Raw genomic sequence first — 18593 nt, 5'->3', positions numbered from 1 at the left:
GAAAGCTCAAATACCAGACTCTCCAGTTCAAAACCGGACACCTGGCAACCTTAAGTACAGTCATTCTTCTGTTCTTAATGCTGTATGCATAGTATCACTACAATGGGTTAAAGATTAAATAATTGTCTCCTTTATATTTAACTTTTTATGAATATTTTAAAATGATCTCATACCAGCAAAAAAAGCCAAACCTGAACTGGAACTCATCTACTACGATATTCCTATTCCTTGGTAATATTCAGGGTGCTATGAGCTGTCTATTATATTATAGTATAACTTTGTATTAAATAATCTTATAGAGAAATCTAAACTTTGTAATAGTTCTTGGTTTATATTACAGTAGAGCCTAGAAATCCCAAACAAGATCAGTTTCCCCACTGTGCTTTGTGCTCTACACATACATAGTAAGAAATAATCCCTGTGTGGGCCTTGCTGACCGCGGAGCACTCAGCAACCTGTGCATGTGCTGTGTCACTCTGGGCATGTGGCCCCGGCTGGCTGCCACACAAAGGCCCTGGCCTGTTACCCACACGCGTGTATGTATGAAGGCACATGACATGCTCCTGACCCCGGGGAGGTCACGATGCCCTCCCTGCACAACCTCCCTCTACACAGAGGCAAGGCATATCTCCCCTCCCCTCCCCTCCAATCCCCACACTATATACAGCACAGGGGCACGGGTGCAGTCCTGGGCCAGCTCACTTTCCCGGGGATGCAAGCACATCGGCTTCGATGGTGTGGAGACCTGACGTCCTCACCTTGCAGAGGGGGGTCTGGGCTTCACCCACTGTGTCCCCAGGGATAACTGACCACTTCTCTTGTTTCTCCACAGCCACAGCAGCTGCGAGTGCAGGGCGTACCACCTTGCCCAGGACAGCCTCCCGCACCCGGGCACTCAACAGGCTGACCCGGAACCAGGAGTACCACCACCGGCAGCACCTGGGGCTCCTGAGAAGGCAGGTACACATTCTGGAGCACTGGGTGCATGAAGACCTGCAGCTGCGGCGGGAGAGCTGGCAGGAGCTGCTTGCCCAGGGCCGTGCCATCTGCGACCACCTGCATACAGTGGTGCAGAGATTGGTGCCTCCTGCCACTCCAGCCCCGGCTGCTGCCCCATCTATCGCTCCTCCTCCCACTCCTGCATTCCCTCTCATCTCTTCCTTCTCCCCCCCCCCACCAATCCCACCCTCCATACCCGCTCCCCCCCCCCCCCGGCCGCCAAGTCCCCCGCACCCGCACTGCTGGGAGACAGGTAGACCAGCAAGACCCCCAACCCTGAGCTTCTCCTCCTCCTTCCTCCCCTTGCCTCCCCCTTCCAGCTCCCTCTTCTCAGGTTTACCTCCTCCCCTCTTCCAACCTCTCGTCTCCCTCTCCCATCCTCATTCCCTCCCACCCCAGTTATGTTCAATAAACAGAGTTTGTTTTTGGCAACACACCGTGTGTTAATTGTACATCAGGAAGGGGTGTTAGGGAGGGGAAAGTGGAAGGATGTGAGGGTGGAATAAGGCACAAGGCCCCAGTGGGGCATGCCAGGGAGACTTCACTTCTCCATCTGGAAGCTCTCCCACAGGGCCTCCTGGATACCGACAGCCTCCCGCTGGGCCTCCCGGCTCACAGCCATGCGGGGCTGTGCGTACAAGCCAGCCAAGTGGTCAGCCTCTGCCATCCAGGCTAGCAGGAAAGCCTCCCCCTTCCTTTTGCACCAATTGTGCAGCACATAGCACGCCGCCACCACGTGTGGGATATTCCTCTCAGAGAGGTCCAGGTGGGTGAGGAAGCATCCTCCACCATGATGCAGGCCCTGCTGAGCCTGGCATTAAAGGCCTGCCAGGAGGGGTTGAGGTGTCCCGTTTAAGGCTTCCTGAGCCAGGACTGTAATGGTAGGCCGCATCCCCCACCAGGCAAACAGGCATGTCCACGTCCCCAAGCCTGATGTGGCGGTTGGGGAAGAAAGTCCCGGCGTGCAGCCTCTGGCACACGGAGGAGTTGCGGTACACTCACATGTCGTGTGCTTTGCCGGACCAACCCACGTTAATGTCCAGGAAGCGGCCCTGGGGGTCAGACACAGCCGAGAAGTACCCCTTCCGATTAATGTAGAGGGAGGACTGGTGTTCCGGGGCATGGATGGGGATGTGTGTCCCATCCATTTCCCTACCCCTGCAGTTGGGGAAGCCCAGGGCGCCAAAGCCTTCGATGACTGCATCCACATCAGTGAGGAGCATGACTTCGGGAAGCAGCACTCCATTAATGGCCTTGACCATCTGCAGAGGGACACACAAAACTGAGAATCACTGGGGTACCAGTGACAGTGCTCCTTCACCACCACTGCTCCGCAACCCCTCCCCAGGAGCAACCCCCCCTGCAATCCTGGCCACTGCGGACAGTCCGTAGTGAGGCTGGGACAGAACAAACCCTCCCAGGAAGGAGGCCTTGCATCACCTCCCCCCGCCCTTTTCCCTGGGGCAGCCCATCCCCTCCTTACCCCCCCCCTCGTCCCCAGGTACAGTGGCCGGAGACTGTCATACCTGCATGAACACTGCTCCGACGGTGGATCTCCCCACGTCGAACTTGTTCCCCGTGGATCAGTAGCTATCTGGCATGTAGAGCTTCCAGCGGGCAATGGCCACACGCTCATGTGCGTGTCCTGTTGCTGCAGAGCAGTGGCGAGCCACTCGCAGAGCTCGCGGAAGGTGTCCTTCTTCATCCTGAAGTTCTGAGTCCATTGTTGGTCTCCACAGTGTTCCAGGACAATGTGCTCCCACCAGTTGCTGTTGGTGTCCAGATGTGACAGGGCACCCAGGTGTCCGGGCGCTGCTGCTGCTCCTCCATGGCCCCCAGGGGGGGTCTGGAAGAGGGCCTGGGGGTTGCGCTGCAGAAGATGCTTCTAGGCAGACTCCAACAATTGCTGCCAGGCTTTCAGCAAGACATCCAAAATGAGCACCCGAGTGCCATGGGGCAGCTCTGGCTCCATGGCGCCAAGTGCTGTGGTGTCCCGAGTCAGGGCAACCAAAGCAGGCAGAGACAAAAATGCTTTACTGTCCCTCGGCGAGGTAGGCAAGCAAGCAGGGAAAGCTGAGAACCGGCTGTCCAGGGGGGGGGAGGGCGGTCCCTTTAAGCACAAGCCTCAGATAGCCTCAGGCAGCAGTCACACAAAGTAATTACTGAACTGATGCCCTGATGGAACTGGTTTCAGCTGGCCTTAAATGCAATTCAGCGTCCAATCAGTGTGGATGCGCTATTTCAAAATGCTATTTCAATATGCATTTTGTGTGTAGATGCATTATTTCTAAATATCTTATTTTGAATTAACTATTTCTAAATAAGATACTTCGAAATAACACTGTAGTGTAGACATACCCTGAGAGAATAGAAATCCATTCTCATGTGTCACAGTGAAGTGCCCTACACACTGGACCATGCTGCCTCTGTAAATATGGGCACTTATTATACATAACTATGCTTAAAACAGATAAATGAGGAGCATTAAAATACACATTTTCCCACTCTGTTCTGCTAGTGTGCCTTAGGAAACATGGCAAACAAAGGGGCTACGTCTACACTGGCCCCTCTTCCGGAAGGGGCATGTAAATTTCACTAGTCGTCGTAGGGAAATCCGCGGGGGATTTAAATATCCCCCGCGGCATTTAAATAAAAATGTCCGCCGCTTTTTTCCGGCTTTTAAAAAAGCCGGAAAAGAGCGTCTAGACTGGCCCTTTTCCGGAGGCTCTTATTCTTACTTCGAAGTAAGGGCACTTTTTCCGGAGGATCGGGGCCAGTCTAGGAATGAGGTGTACAGCTAGTTCGGATTAGGAAGCCTAATCCGAACTAGCTAGTCCGTGCTGCGTGTGGCCGCGCGACATGGGGTCCGAACTAGCCGGCATTTAAAAATGGCGCCGGCCGGCTTCATGCAAATGAAGCCCGGGAAATTAAAATCCCGGGCTTCATTTGCAACTCCATATGACTACATTACCCCCACTAGTTCAAACTAGGGGGGTAGTGTAGACATACCCTGAGACACTTCTGAAATTTTCACTATCTCAATAATAACCTGAAGCATCTTCTTCACCAACTTTGTGTTCATCAGCAGTAAGAAGACAAAGCTCTTGCTGACATTTCTCTGGCTTTGCGTTTCCTATTTGCACAGTACCATATCAAAGGGCTCTTTATATTTCTTTCACAGAAACTAATGGCTGAAGGGTCTCCCGAGGTATTATACTACTGATATTTATTAAAACTATTATCTTTTAATTTAATTAATTCTCTATTATAAGTCTCAGAGGGGTAGCTGTATTAGTCTGTAACTTTAAAAACAATGAGTAATCCTGTGGCATCTTAGCCCTGGTTTACACTTATTTCGAAGCAACAAACGAAGTATCCACACTATCAAGCCCATTATTTCAGGCTAGTTATTTTGAAATAACTCCTGCTTTCCACAAGGAATAATGCTAATTTTGAAATATTTATTTCGAAACAGCAGTAGTGGGCTTCAAGTTCTGCTATTTCAAAATAACTATTCCCCAGAGTAATTTGAACCAATTACTCCCAAGTGCTTCCTAGGGCTCAAAGTCGTGGCAATGTGTCCACATTAAGGAAGCCTGCCTCAGACTAATTTTGAGGCTTCCCTGTAGTGTGAACATGCTATTTCAAAATTATTATTTGGGAAGTTTTTATTTTGAAATAAGTTATTCTGAAATAATTTCCTAGTGTAGACGTGCCCTTAGAGACTAACAAATAATTAAGGCACAAGTTTTGATCAAAAGCTTTGAAAGGGACACATCCAGCCTACTTAATTAGCTTCATTAACATGGGTCTTAAAATTGACAGGTAACTGCTTTTGCTGAACTGTATACCTTGTATTCTGTTATTTCCATTCCAACTCTTCTAATGGAGTGGATTTTACCCACGAAAGCTCTTGATCCTATATATTTGTTAGTGTAAGGTGCCACTGGACTACTTGTTTTTATTATCTTTAATGTTCACTAAAAAGATGCACTGATAAGAAGAGTCCAATTCCATGCACAGGTCTAATTCTTGGACATGAATAGGCTAGTGGATGTCATTAGACTAGTCTCACCAACCTCTGCTACCTGGGAGGCAACCAGATGGGCCAGGAACAAACAAGAAAAAAAAAGGGGCCTTCCAATAATTTTAGTGCAAAAATGAATAGATAATAATTACAGAGCATTTATACATCCTTTTACATATTTAAAATGCTGAACAAACATTAGCAAAATAGGTTAGCATGAGCTTTATTTTCTAAATGCAGAAACTGAAGATGAAAGGAGAAGCTATTTCCACATAGCAAGACAATACCGGAGAAAGCATAAGAACACTAGAGCATCTGATCCCCAATCACAATGCAGCTTCAGAGTGAATCAGCATCAGAAACCAGACAATTAATATACATTATGCATTATTTGTCTGATTTCTGTGGCTAAGGCGTCTGTCCAGCAGTCTCTTTGCTGGTAGTCTGTTTCCCAAATTACATTCTTAAAAGAACTTTTAACTCAAAAATTGGAATTTATAGACAATAGACAAGCAAAATCCCTTGCTTAAACAGTGACATCCTGTGTATCACTATAGAAAACATACTGTTTGTATTAACTGGTATCTTATTTTATTTGACTCTGTATGAATAAAATGGTTGTTGAAGCAGCAAGTACCATATTAGAGCTATTTGCATTGTATTTGTGAAATTCACCAACATGAAACTATTCACTTCCATCATGGCTGCTAGCAACATGTAATGCTGTGCAGTGGGTGGTTCAAAGCATCTGCTTCAAAGAGCGTAGGAGTTGGTGAGCACTGACAATTTATACTCCCATTGATTTTATAGCTGGAAGAGAGGTGGTAAGAGGTGGAAATAAGCAGCTTCTCTCAAGATGGAAGCATAAAGAAAATTAGAACGAACATGCATAAATGAAAGTTGTTCGGATATTCCATTAAAGAAAAACAACAAGAGATGATCCAGTTAAAATATAACTATATACTCTTCAGTGTTAGCAAAGTGCAACATAATAGAAATAGAAGTATTATGGTATGTGAAAACATCTTAGGACAGAAGTACCAAAGTCTGTAACTCGAGACAATATTCTCCCTCCATGGCAAAATGCAGCCTTTAAAGCATCTAAAGTAGTAACCATGGATCACAAGTACTTTCCTTAGCAGCCCCTTACAAACAGGTCCCAACATGCCCTCTCTTCGTGAGTCCTCATTTTATTCCCAGATCTTGAATGCCAGCCTTCTATGGGGGTAACAACACTCATCTTTCCCCAGATCCACAAATGCAGTTGTAGCAATTAACCAACACCTCTATTAACGCCTAAGGGAAAATAAATGTAATTTATTGGAATCTCACCACATTTTTGCCTGTGTGATGAAAGTTGGGCACCACTAAAGAAAAAAAGACTAATACATGGCATTGTAACTGGGAAAAAATGTTGCATTAGCTATTGTTGTAAACACTCTATTAATCATTGGTTTTTGTTCCAACTTCTTATTTGAACAACAAGGACGCAGAGTTATCAATCACAACTTGTATATCCCATCCAATAATAGATTCACATTTTTTCTTTGGTAATATTTCGTTTTCCAAGTGGATTTTTAAATGAGGAATTTGGGGGTCCTGATTTATATATTATTTCTCCAGATCAGTGTTTCATTTGAGGGTAGGTATTTAGATTCAGTTATCAGATATCCGTTAGCTCTCCATATTGTATAAAAATGAATCTGTTTTACACTGGATACATCTATTCTGCTTTGCTGAGTGACAAATCTAATGTACACCTAGATAAACGGAAGATAATAAACCTCCAAGGCTGCATTTAGTCTAAATGGGTCAGTTCTAATGAGCAAGCATGACATTTACATGTAAGAAACAGATTGATCAGTGTTGAAAAATAGAATATGGCATCAACTCAGGAAATATGCATATACATTGAGCTTAGATTTTTTTTTCTAATTTTATTACCTCTAAAACACCCCTCTAAGGTACAGGTATCTATCTCCAGATCAATTTAGAATAAACAGAACCTATGATTTAGATGTAAAAAATCTTCGCCAGCATTACCTTTGCATTTGTAATACAAAAAATGTCCTCATTTCAATACATCTAGATAAAATCCAGCATGGATAGAACAGAAAGAAAACATGCTTGCAATAATCATAAACTCTTTTTCTCTATGGGCAGAGTGTATGAACTGTATATTTTCCTGAGCTATAACTAATTATACTGTACAAGCAACAATCATCTAGAGGTGTACCTTTAAAAAACAGTAAAACACCCAGCAACAATAAGCTACATACAACACTGGCCAGAGATTTTAAAATAGAAATACCATGACTATGCTGTGTATATATACTTTCTAAGCAAACTGAACTGCACTTGCAAAAAACAAAACAAAAAGCCAACTGAATATATACACTGCAAAATTTACAACCAATCCCTTGATAGATACTATAGCAAGACTGCTTCCACAGATACCTAAAGAGAAATGGAGGGGAAGAGTGAAAAAAAATATAGACACCTCTCAAATAAATACAAAATATAATCCAGGTCTTTGTTCACTCAGGACAGCCATTCAAAGGTGTAAATAATGGTTACATTGTTAGATTTCTAACTCCCAACTAGCTCCAAATATTGTGTGAGTGGCTCTCTCATAGTTCACACTGGGTTCCCTTGACCCAGCTAGACAAGCGTGAAAACATGAAATAAATGAAGGTTAACAAAGGACTGGTCTGGGAAACAGTTCACATTAAATGCTTGCAGTGTTACTATTATGCATATAGGACTCTGCATTTGTATTCCGTAAGTCTTAAATATTCACAATCACAATATTAATTCCAGACATTACTTCAAGAGGCCAAATGGAAAGAAAAATCTTTCCCAACTGCTACATGAGGATATTCACTAGCTTTATAGGCATGCATCTAAAGCAAATCAGGAAACTGTGAAATAATACCAATTTGTAAATGGAAAACTATTTATCACAATACCTTTTTGTGTCTGTCCCTCTTCCATATTCTCTTCCATGGCTACCTTTCTTCACTACAAACTGCTACACAGAATTAATCAAAAGCTTCAATTAGACGTTGGAAAAAGTGTGGGGTGTTTTTTTCCTGGGAAGCTCCAACAGCAGAGGCTTAGGCAAGTCCTCCGAGCTTAGCTAAGGCTCTCTCACTCTCCTTGTTTGCTTGGAGACAGGCTGTCAAGTGTAATTTCATTCAAATTACTCTTCCGTGAAGATTATCAATTTTTCTTCTCAAAGCTGCCCATTGTATATCACTGTAAACAGGTATTCAAATGGATAGCCAGTGAATTTTGGGGAGAAATTTGGTCTCGGTCCAAGGCAGTGACAACTGTAATGCATAAGCCTCGCTTTGCATATAAAATGGGGAAAAGAAATTGAGGTTTGTATTGAAATCTGTGTTTTAAATTGGAAACAGGCTGCACTGAGAACAGCTGGAGGGGTGTCCTCCTAACATGAAACAGACCACCAACCCATAATTCCCCCTATCTGCCACCAAAGTGGGAAAGCCCAGATGCCCGTGGGTTCTTTATGGTGCAGTAGTTATCTCACTCTCGGTCACATACATTACTAATATTTTCCTTCGTTTTTTCCTCGGTCATATACCTATATTATTTGGATATAATTAGTACTAGAAATATGTACTATTACACATATTCCTCAGTGCATTCTGACAGGCAGCAAGAGGGTTTGTTTAAAAGAAGAATACATATTTGTAGTTCAAGGTGGCTTTTTTTCAAGTACAGTATCTAAACAAAAAAAGGAAAAAAAACGTAACAAAGAATATGATTGTCTGCCCACCAAATTCTCTCATTAAGGTAAATTATTTCTCACCACTACCATGTAATTCTCTTATGAATTTAAGAGAAGACCATGAGATGTTTTAAATAAACCTTCTATCAATTTTTTTCCTGTTATATAGCATGCAATATTACCTGTAGGCTGTATTACCTTATTAAAAGATGGAAGCTTTTCAAGATGGTGAAGCTTAAAACAAAAACACAAGGACCCCAAAACACACACAAACACCCACACACTAAACAATGTTTGTCATGGCTTGCAGGTTCAGTACATTGTGGGGGGCACTTACTCCTTTGGGGAGCTGTGCAGTCTAATTTGAAATGCAAATTGTACACTGCAGTCTATCAATAAATTAACATTTTTGTACCTTGGCCTGTTGATTGTCATCTTAGGAATCTGAATACTGTACTTCCTAGAAGTACAACAAGAAACCTCACAATCTGTGCAGTTTAAAAACTTTCACGTTGCCCTTTCTCTATCCTTCTGGAAAAACTTGACTAATTCTCATCACAAATAAAAATTGTGACGGCTGAAAATGTATATTAACACAGAAGCAAAACTGTTTTTAATGTGACATTTATTACATTTTCTACAAGGACCCTGTCACCAACTCGATCTAAGTTTAAAATTGTTTTCAAGTTTTCTTCCCTCTGGGAAGTTGAACTCTGAGACCTTCTCGGTAAAGTGAATGGCCGAGAGCAAACTGGGAGCAAGTCCACAGAACAAAACTTCTCTAAGCAGCAAATGAAATATCACAAGACAGGGATCTGAGTTCAGACTCTGGGATGAGTTAGTGACCACTAAAAAAATTACTTTCCAAAATAGCAGAGCACAGACTAGTGAAGATAGGGCCAAATAAGTCTGAACTGAGAGCATGTGAGAACTATATTTTACTAAAAGGGATTGACACATACTAAAACAAGGAGTCCTAGATAAAAAGACTGCCCTAAGGAGCCCACCTATGGAGCAGAAGGGGTGAAACTTAGGGAAGAAAAGGACCTGGGGGTTACAGTGGATGAGAAGCTAGATATGAGTCAACAGTGTACCCTTGTAGCCAAGAAGGCTAATGGCATATTAGGATGCATTAAGAGGAGCATTGCCAGCAGATCCAGAGATGTCATTATTCCCCTTTATTCGGCTTTGGTGAGGCCACATCTGGAGTATTGTGTCCAGTTCTGGGCCCCCCACTACAAAAAGGATGCGGAAGCATTGGAGAGGGTCCAGCGGAGGGCAACCAAAATGATTAGGGGTCTGGAGCATATGACCTACGAGGAGAGGCTGAGGGACTTGGGTCTGTTTAGTCTGCAGAAGCGAAGAGTGAGGGGGGACTTGATAGCAGCCTTCAACTTCCTGAAGGGAGTTTCCAAAGAGAATGGAGAGAGGCTGTTCTCAGTAGTGACAGATGGCAGAACAAGGAGCAATGGTCTCAAGTTGTGGTGGGAGAGGTTCAGATTGGATATTTTACTAGGAGGGTAGTGAAGTAGCATGTTGCACCTTGGTACAGCACCTTGCATTGTGTACTACTGAACTGCATCCCATTTCTGTCACTTCAGTATCATTCAGATCTTCCTGTATAATATTTTGATCCTCCTCTGTATTGGCAATGTCTCCCAACTTTCTACCATCAATAAATTTCATTAGCATTCTCCTATTTTTTTATGCCAAGATCATTAGTTGAATAAGATTGATCCAGAGACCAGTCTTAGAGGAACTCCGCTAGTAACCTCTTTCCATTCCGATAATTCACCTTTCAGCACAACCCACTTTTTCTTCCTTTCAGTTAGTTCTTCATCCATCTTATAATGGTTATATTGTTCCTCAACTTCTCTAATGAAACTAATAATTTGTCATGCAGTACTGTGTCAAATGCTCTACTGATGTCCAAATATATTAGATCCACTGCCTTTCCCCTAACAAAAAAAATTGTTCTCTCAAGGAAGGAAATCAGGTTAGCTTTTCATCTAATTCATCTTCTCCATACAATGAAAAGTAAGAGAATGTGTAAGTGAGTATAAGTGATCTTTTCTGCTACTGAAATGATGTAGGAGAAATCTGTTTTCTCTGAAGTCCCTTTAAGGACTGTTCCTCCAGTGTGCCAAAGCCTGTACAATATCACAACAGGAACTGGGAGTAACAAGAAGTCACAACAAAATATAAGTGAAGAGAAGAAGCTTTGATTTTAAGAAGTCTGGATAAGAGAAAAAGATAAAATCAGATGGCCTATAAATATAAGTGAATATAAGACAATGATGTTACCTGTAGAGCAGTGTTTCCCATGGAACTCTTTAGAACTTGGAAGAATTTTGCGGAACCCCTGACTGACTGCGCGCACAGCACTAAGTAGTGACATCATTGTCCCCACTCTCTGGCTGAGCTGGCATTCCACAGGGACACTTATTGTGACAAACAAATGAAAATTGTTTTCAATAAAATTAATAAATGAATGAAAATTCCATTCCATTACAATAATTCAGGTTGTAATGGAATTTTCTCATGGAACCCTTTTTTTCACTTTGCAGAACCCTGGGGTTCCACGGAATACCATTTGGGAAACACCGCTGTAGAGAATGAAGCAAGTCAAAAGCATCCAACTCTGGTATCAGGACCCAGTAAAGACTTCAGTAACAAATGAACTGGATGATGATGATTATGATGAAATAAATAGACCATATGCTAGCACAGGGGTGGGCAATGACATGGCGGCAGTTTGCTTGGATTAGTCTAGGCGAGCTGTTGCCACTATATTAACCTGCATGGCCACAGGTACTGGTGTTTGTAGTTCCCTTTAGCTGAGCATCACTGTTCCCAGTCAATGGAAGTGGGGGGTGAAAGCAGCGCAAACCGGGATACCACTTCCCACCACTCCCATTGGCTGGTAATGGCAATCCACAGCCAACGGGATCTGCGATCGCTGATACCTGCGGTCATATAAGTAAACATAGCAGTGGGGCCTGCCAGAAGATATCCTTGTTGGACCGGATCCAGGCCACAGGCTGGGAATTTCCCGCCCCTGTGCTAGCAATTAGGAAATTATAAAACAGTACTATGCAAGCTGGGCGGGTGGGCACAAGTGTTTATCTGGGGAGGGGTAGCATGAAGAAACTTTGTCTTTTTATCCTTTTTTTTAAAAAAGCATGCAAATACCACTTCTCACAGAGGTAGAAGCAATCAGCAGGACTGGGATCCCACAGGTGTTGCAGGGCATGGTCATACTAGCAGAAATGAGATACAAATTCAACCAAAAATCAGTGGGGATGGCAGTGGAAATGAGTACTGTAAGACAGGATGGGATCATGTTAAAAATAACAGTCCTTCTGTACCATGTACAGTATGAACACCCTGGCCAGCAGCTGTGCTCTCTGGCTGCCTGGCAGTGCTTTCACCAGCAGTCATGCAGAAGTAAGGAGTAATGGGCCATGACTCAAGTGAGGGCACAACCAATTCCGTAAAGGAGCAGTGACTGGCAAAGTGTGTGCACCACAGCTAGTAAGGGTGGTGAAGCAGGTAGCCCGAGGCAGATGACAAGACATCCAGTTCCATCCCCAGTTCTACTACTGGCCTTGGACAAATCACTTCAATGGTGTGCCTCAGTCTCCCAAACAACACAACAGGGATTATTATACTTGTCTTTATTTGGAAAGTACCATGTTGATCTACACACAAAAAGTATTATGAGAGATTGTGAAAGGATCCTCAGGGTACAATCTGGACTGTGGTACTAATGGGCCACCTTAACACGCCTACCTGGGCTGTCTCTCACAGTGCTATGGCAGTGACAAACACTCCGCTCCTTGTTTAGCCACCAGTATGTGGAGCCCCACAGTCAGCTAAATTGCATTAAGGCTCACTAAGCCACTCATGAATCATATAAAGCAGGGCAACAGACAGCCAATCACCTGTAGTGGCACTTAGAGAATGAGTTTGCACTACACCCTTGGCTGACAGTCAGTGAGCTTTTAGCTCAAGCTATAAAGGCTCATGCACTAAGCTCCTGAGGTCCAGGTTTGGTTCTGCCTGTCGGTGTTACATATGAACCAGCCTTTGTAATCTGAGCTGAGATTCCTCAAGCACTTCAACCAAAATCCCACTATTTTTTGTAAAATATAAAACAAACTTATTAACTACAGAAAGACAGCTTTTATGTAGCAGGCACAGAGATCAAAGTTGATTACATAAGAAACGAAAATACATTTGCAGCCCTAATTCTACAAAGTAAGCTATATTTGAATCAAGCAGTGTCTCGTGTAGTAAGAGGAAGGCCTAAAACATAAGCCCATGCAGCACAGGCCTGGTCTGAGGCCTAGTTAACAATTAACAAAACATGGCTAACATAAAGCAATGCTAAGATGTGAGCAAGAGCTCACAGTACTTGGCACAAACAGGGCTGAGTGAGCAAAACACTAATTGGTACTGGTCATAGGTTGAAATCACATGGTACCATCAGCTCATTAAAAAAGACCTCGATCCCGCTCCTCACAGATAACCCAGGCTCAGGAAAGGGTCTAAAATGACAATCTGATGGATAGAGATGATCTAATCAAACCACGAGGTACAGGGTGATGGGTGGTATCTAAGTAGCGTCAGAGGGTGGTATCTTGACATCAGAGGGCGGCATCCTGATACGTCTCTGCTAACAGCAGCATTTATTTCTATGGCACATTCCCTACAAAGGATTTCAAAGCCTTTGGATAAAATCTAGGCCACACTGAAGCCAATGGAAATTTTACCAATTTCACGTGGAACTTTGTTTTCAGGTGACAATTAATATTATTTGTATAGTGATAGCATGTAGGCAGGGGTGCCAGAATATTGTGGGCTTGAGGCCATCACCCCATTACTTGGCATTCACCCAAAAGTTCTGAAAGAACTCAAATGTGAAATTGCAGAACTATTAACTGTGGTGTGTAACCTATCCTTTAAATTTGCTTCCATTCCTAATGATTGGAAGATAGTTAACGTGATGCCAATATTTTAAAAAGGCTCTAGAGGTGATCCTGGCCATTACAGACTAGTAAGTCTAATGTCAGTACCGGGCAAATTAGCTGACACTATATAAAGAAATAAAATTGTCAGACACATAGATAAACATAATTTGTTGGGGGAAAGTCAACATGGTTTCTGTAAAGGGAAATCATGCCTTACTAATCTACTGGAGTTCTTTGAGAGGGTCAATAAACATGTGGACAAGGGGGATCCAGTAGATAGCACATACAATCCAAGAGAATATTAAAATTCAAGAGTTCAAGAGGGTTACTTCACAAGGCATACTTTGTACAAAAACACTTCAATCATATCCCCACATTTGCCACAGAAAGCAAAGGTTTTTTTTTAATTCTACTAAAATAACTGAGAAGGGAACCCAGAAGCTTATTACAGAGTTGCTAGGTACATTATACCAGGTAGCAAGTTCAGGTTGAACCTTTCTAGACCGTTACTCTCTGATCCAACAACATCTGTGCTCTTGCATTATTTTAGATAGTTAGATGTCCACTTATGATGGGTGTGGCCTAGTTTCCTGTGGTCCCATAAAGTCTGATTACCAGTTTTGGGTCTCAGTGTTCTGTGCTGTTATTTAGCTCTAATTTATCCCTAAATGCATTGTAAGAGCTCAGTAAAGCTGTGCAAGTGTTGGTAATGCTGCTACACAATATTGATCTTCCATGGTTTGGCAAATTCTCTGGTTCGGCACTGATCAGTCCCAAGGGTGCTAGATCAGAGAGGTTCAGCTTGCATCTTGGAAAAGTTACGAAAAAGGTCATTCAGGTTCAAGAAGATTGCAAAATACTATACAAATTAAAATGGTAAAAACAGGAGTTAATGAAATGTAAGTAAGATTTTATATAATAATGTCTAGATGATAAACGTTGTGTTTTCATGAAGATCTTATATTAACATTTCATTTATTTAAACATTTTTGGCACAGTAACACCAGAAATATTGCCATTTAGTGACGGAATGAAGAAAATTTCATCCCTGTGGGACAATGCTGTAGGCAGCAACTTTCAGTGCTGTTTATTTAAAATTTCGAAAATATGCCTAAATACACACTGCAGGGCATTTGCACATTAGTTAATACAACAAGGGGAAAGGAAACATGCCTCTAAATAAACAAGTAAAATCCCACCAAACCTAGTAATCTCCCTCATGTTACACACTCAAGCAAAAGCCTGAGAACAGATGTTTTGCCTCATGAAAAGGTAACTAATAAAAGTTAGATGGTAGGGTGGGTACACTGGTGAGGAAAGAAACTAAGGAGAAGATCTAATTGAGTAACTATTTGTTATCTGTACCTCAAGAAACAAGCTATGATGGGATCCAGGACTTCAGTCCTGGATTTCTAAAGCATCATCTTGGAAAGAGGTAAAGTAGTAGGAGTAATGACACTATAGGGAAGTGGATGTCAACCTTTCCACACTACTATAATCCTTTCAGGAGTCTGATTTGTCTTGCATACACCACAAGTTTCAGCTCACTTAAAGTTCTTGCTTACAAAAATCAGACATATACAAAGTGTTACAACACACTATTACTGAAAAATGGTCTAATTTCTAATTTAGTCTGTATGAAATTTCAGTTTGTACAGACTATGCAAGTGTTTTTATATAGACCATTGTAAAACTAGGAAAATATCTAAATATGTTTATGCACAGGCACCAACTTCCCTGGGTGCTCTGCACCCACAAGCTACAGCTGGTTCAGTGGGGTTTGACAGCTTGTGGCAGGCATTTGGGCTAGAGGGCAATATAGGGGTAGGAAGAGGTAGAGCAAGGGCAGAGAAGGAGTACAACATCCACCAAAAAAAATTAGAAGTCAGTGTCTGGGCATTGATGTGACCTCAAGCGACCTCTCGTATCCTCAGGGGTACATGTGCCACTTTTCAAGAACTACTGCTAGAGAGGACTCAAACGAGAAATATCCCCAGATGCAAAACCAGTCATAAACATCATACCAGAGAAAATGCCAAAATGTCCATATTAACTGTAGAGACATTGTAGACCAAATCCTTGCCTGATGTAAATCAACATAATGCCACTGAAATCAATGAACTACACCAATTTACAAAAGCTGAGAATCTAGCACATAATATTGTGAAAGTGTGGATAAAAGGAAGAAGTATGGCACATAATTGGCATACAAATGTATGAGTAGGGGAGGGCTTTTCTTATTGTTTTCAGTAATGTTAAGATTTGCATTTTACTTTATGCACATGGATATGTTCTTCCTTATCCCCTTATTGCTTTGCTACCTTTCCTTCTATTTGTCTCTTACAATTCTCTTCCTGAACTTGAAAATATTAATCATTTGTTTCTCCTTATCCTGTTCACCTGTTACTTTCCGCAAGAAGGGATTATATGCAGTAAAGAAAACAGTCTAATTTACATGACACAATGTATTACCAACATATATTTATATTACTCTATATAAAAGGAATCAAGGACAGCCTTGCTCTGAATAACTACCCCATTTAGGAATTTTCACTTTGTTGCGGATTCCTTCTGCTACTCATGGCACTGGGCACTTTAATATCTCTCTCTAGATGTAAAAAAGTTTTTCCTGCTGGGCAACAGTATGATGTCATCATGCTCACACTCTGTGGCTGTGAAAGAAAAAGCAGACGGGGGAGAGGGATTGGTGAGCATAGCAAGCACAGGGAGCAGCCCACTAGTATAATCTTAAAAGTTGATATTTTTAAAAACCTTCTCCTTTCAGGAATAAATATAACAATACTAGGGAATATGCTCACTAAAATAATTATAATTATAGTATTATAATTATTTTAGTAATACCTTAGATTTAAATGGCTCCTTTGATCTAAAATACTAGCCTTAATGTAGTTCCAGACTATTGCCACAACTTAAAATCCTGAATTTTGACCAGATGTGTTTCCAGATTACCACCAATTAAATGCTGGCATGTTTACAACTGGATCAAAAAAAGTATAGCCACTTCAGCTGACAAATTAAATTAAGGCCATATGTGTCAAAACCTAAACCTTTACACTCCAGAATGCACATCCAAATTGGTACCATGTTATATATCTCATAAGTTTTCCAAAGCAAAAGACCTTTTCAAAAGTTTTATTTTTACTGATCCATTGAAACGATTTACCAAGGACTGTGGAGGACTCACTATCAATATTTTTTTAAAATTAAGAATGGATTTTTTTTCTAAAAAAGGTGTTCTAGTTCAAATAGGGACAAATGTAATGAAGACCTTGGCCCTGTTTTATGCATGGGGTCAGATTAGATTATCACAATGCTCCCTTCTAGCTTTTCAATTTACGAATTTATCATAATTATAAATTGTATTTTTGTTTCCTGAGAGCTTACAAATAGTGAAAGAGCCTTGACATTCCTTTGATTTCCCCTGTGGTCAATTTTCACCAAAGTGCATGTTCACAGGGTTTCATAATGGAGAGTTCTCTTGCATTCAGGAGTTTTCATTTTTTCCCTTCTCTTTGGAGACCTCTTGGTGACACAGTGATGAGAGGGATGTAATATTATCCCACTGGTACCATTCTGGTCAGTTTGTATTATGTAGCCCTCTGCATGGCTGTCTCACAAAGGATGTGTCTGTTGAAGCCTTCAGCTTGTCCTTTAGCTTCTTGTGTCCAATGTTTTAGCGCCTGATGCTTTTAGCTCTGGAGGACCTTTGTTCAATCCACAGTGTTGGCCAACATGGCAGTCATGATACAAGTGGAGGCAGTTAATGGGTTTGTGGATTGGCCCTAAGGGGAGCAGGTAACAAACAATGACCAGTGGGTTATACATACCCTGCAAGAAATTGTGTATTTTAATTAGGAATGACTCAATTCAAATTAATAAAAACAACAAAAAGAAGGAACAAAAGAGAAAGACAGAAGTGTGTTTCTTCTTTGAGAACAAGGTGTCTGTTGTTTCTGCCAATAGGTAGAGCTCTTGGAAATATAAAAGTACACTATACTGAAAGCAAGGAAACCACAGTGTCATAAGTACATACAGGCTGTGTCTACACTGGTGAGATCTCGTGCAAAAGCGGCTGCTCTTGAGCAAAAGCTTGCTGCCTGTCTACACTGGCCGCGGGTTCTTGCGCAAGTAAACTGACATTCTAATGTATGAAATCAGGGCTTCTTGCGCCAGAACTCTGACGCTCTCGCTCAGGAATAAGCCCTTTTGCGCAACTGTTCTTGAGCAAGAGGCCAGTGTAGACAGGCAACATGCATTTATTGCGCAAGAAAGCCCCATAGTTAAAATGGCCATCAGAGATTTCTTGCATAAGAGAGCATCTACACTGGCATGGATGCTCTTGTGCAAAAGCACATGCCAGTGTAGACGCTATCTTATTGAAAAATTTTTGCAGAAGAACTCTCCCGCAAAAGAGATTTTGCATGAGAACATGCCAGTGTAGATGTAGCCACACTATAGAGGGAGAAACTAAATTATAGGAGAAAGATTGTATATAATTTGTTTGTAGTTACTTTTCTACTTCTCTTTTCCACAACTTGTATTTTACATTAATCATTTCCTCCTCACCGCTTATTACTATACATCTCTTCTCCCCCCTGACCATTTAAACATTCCCTTATCTCTGCACTTTCATTGCCACTCTCATTTCTGTTCCCTTCCAAGTGCAACACAAGGAGAGAGATGGATTCCTTGAAGAAATTGTCCTTCTTTATGTGATGATGCTGTAGTTACTGTCATCCCACTGTGGCCAAAAAAAGATAATCTATCAAGGCCTTACAAATCAGCTTAATGTGGGCAGAGAACTCAATCAAGCTTAGTC

The 18593-nt window shown here is 42.0% G+C and overlaps 1 protein-coding gene across 2 annotated transcripts in view; it reads right to left on the bottom strand.

The window, feature by feature from the left end:
• GPM6A (glycoprotein M6A) overlaps positions 1 to 18593 on the bottom strand; it is a 347633-nt gene that overhangs the window by 216865 nt on the left and 112175 nt on the right. The window contains exon 1 of one of the 2 annotated variants that reach the window (XM_006131599.5): positions 7996 to 8524. The exons of the other annotated variant lie outside the window; for it this stretch is intronic. Coding sequence (XP_006131661.1) covers positions 7996 to 8032 — 37 coding nt within the window. The 5' untranslated portion in view covers positions 8033 to 8524. Of the gene's footprint in view, positions 1 to 7995; positions 8525 to 18593 lie in introns of those variants that run through there. 2 annotated transcript variants of the gene reach the window in all.

The sequence above is a fragment of the Pelodiscus sinensis genome, chromosome 4 (assembly GCF_052426305.1).
Source record: "Pelodiscus sinensis isolate ZL-2025 chromosome 4, ASM5242630v1, whole genome shotgun sequence".
Lineage (NCBI taxonomy): Eukaryota > Metazoa > Chordata > Testudines > Trionychidae > Pelodiscus > Pelodiscus sinensis.
This window is presented reverse-complemented; position numbering and strand designations above follow the sequence as displayed.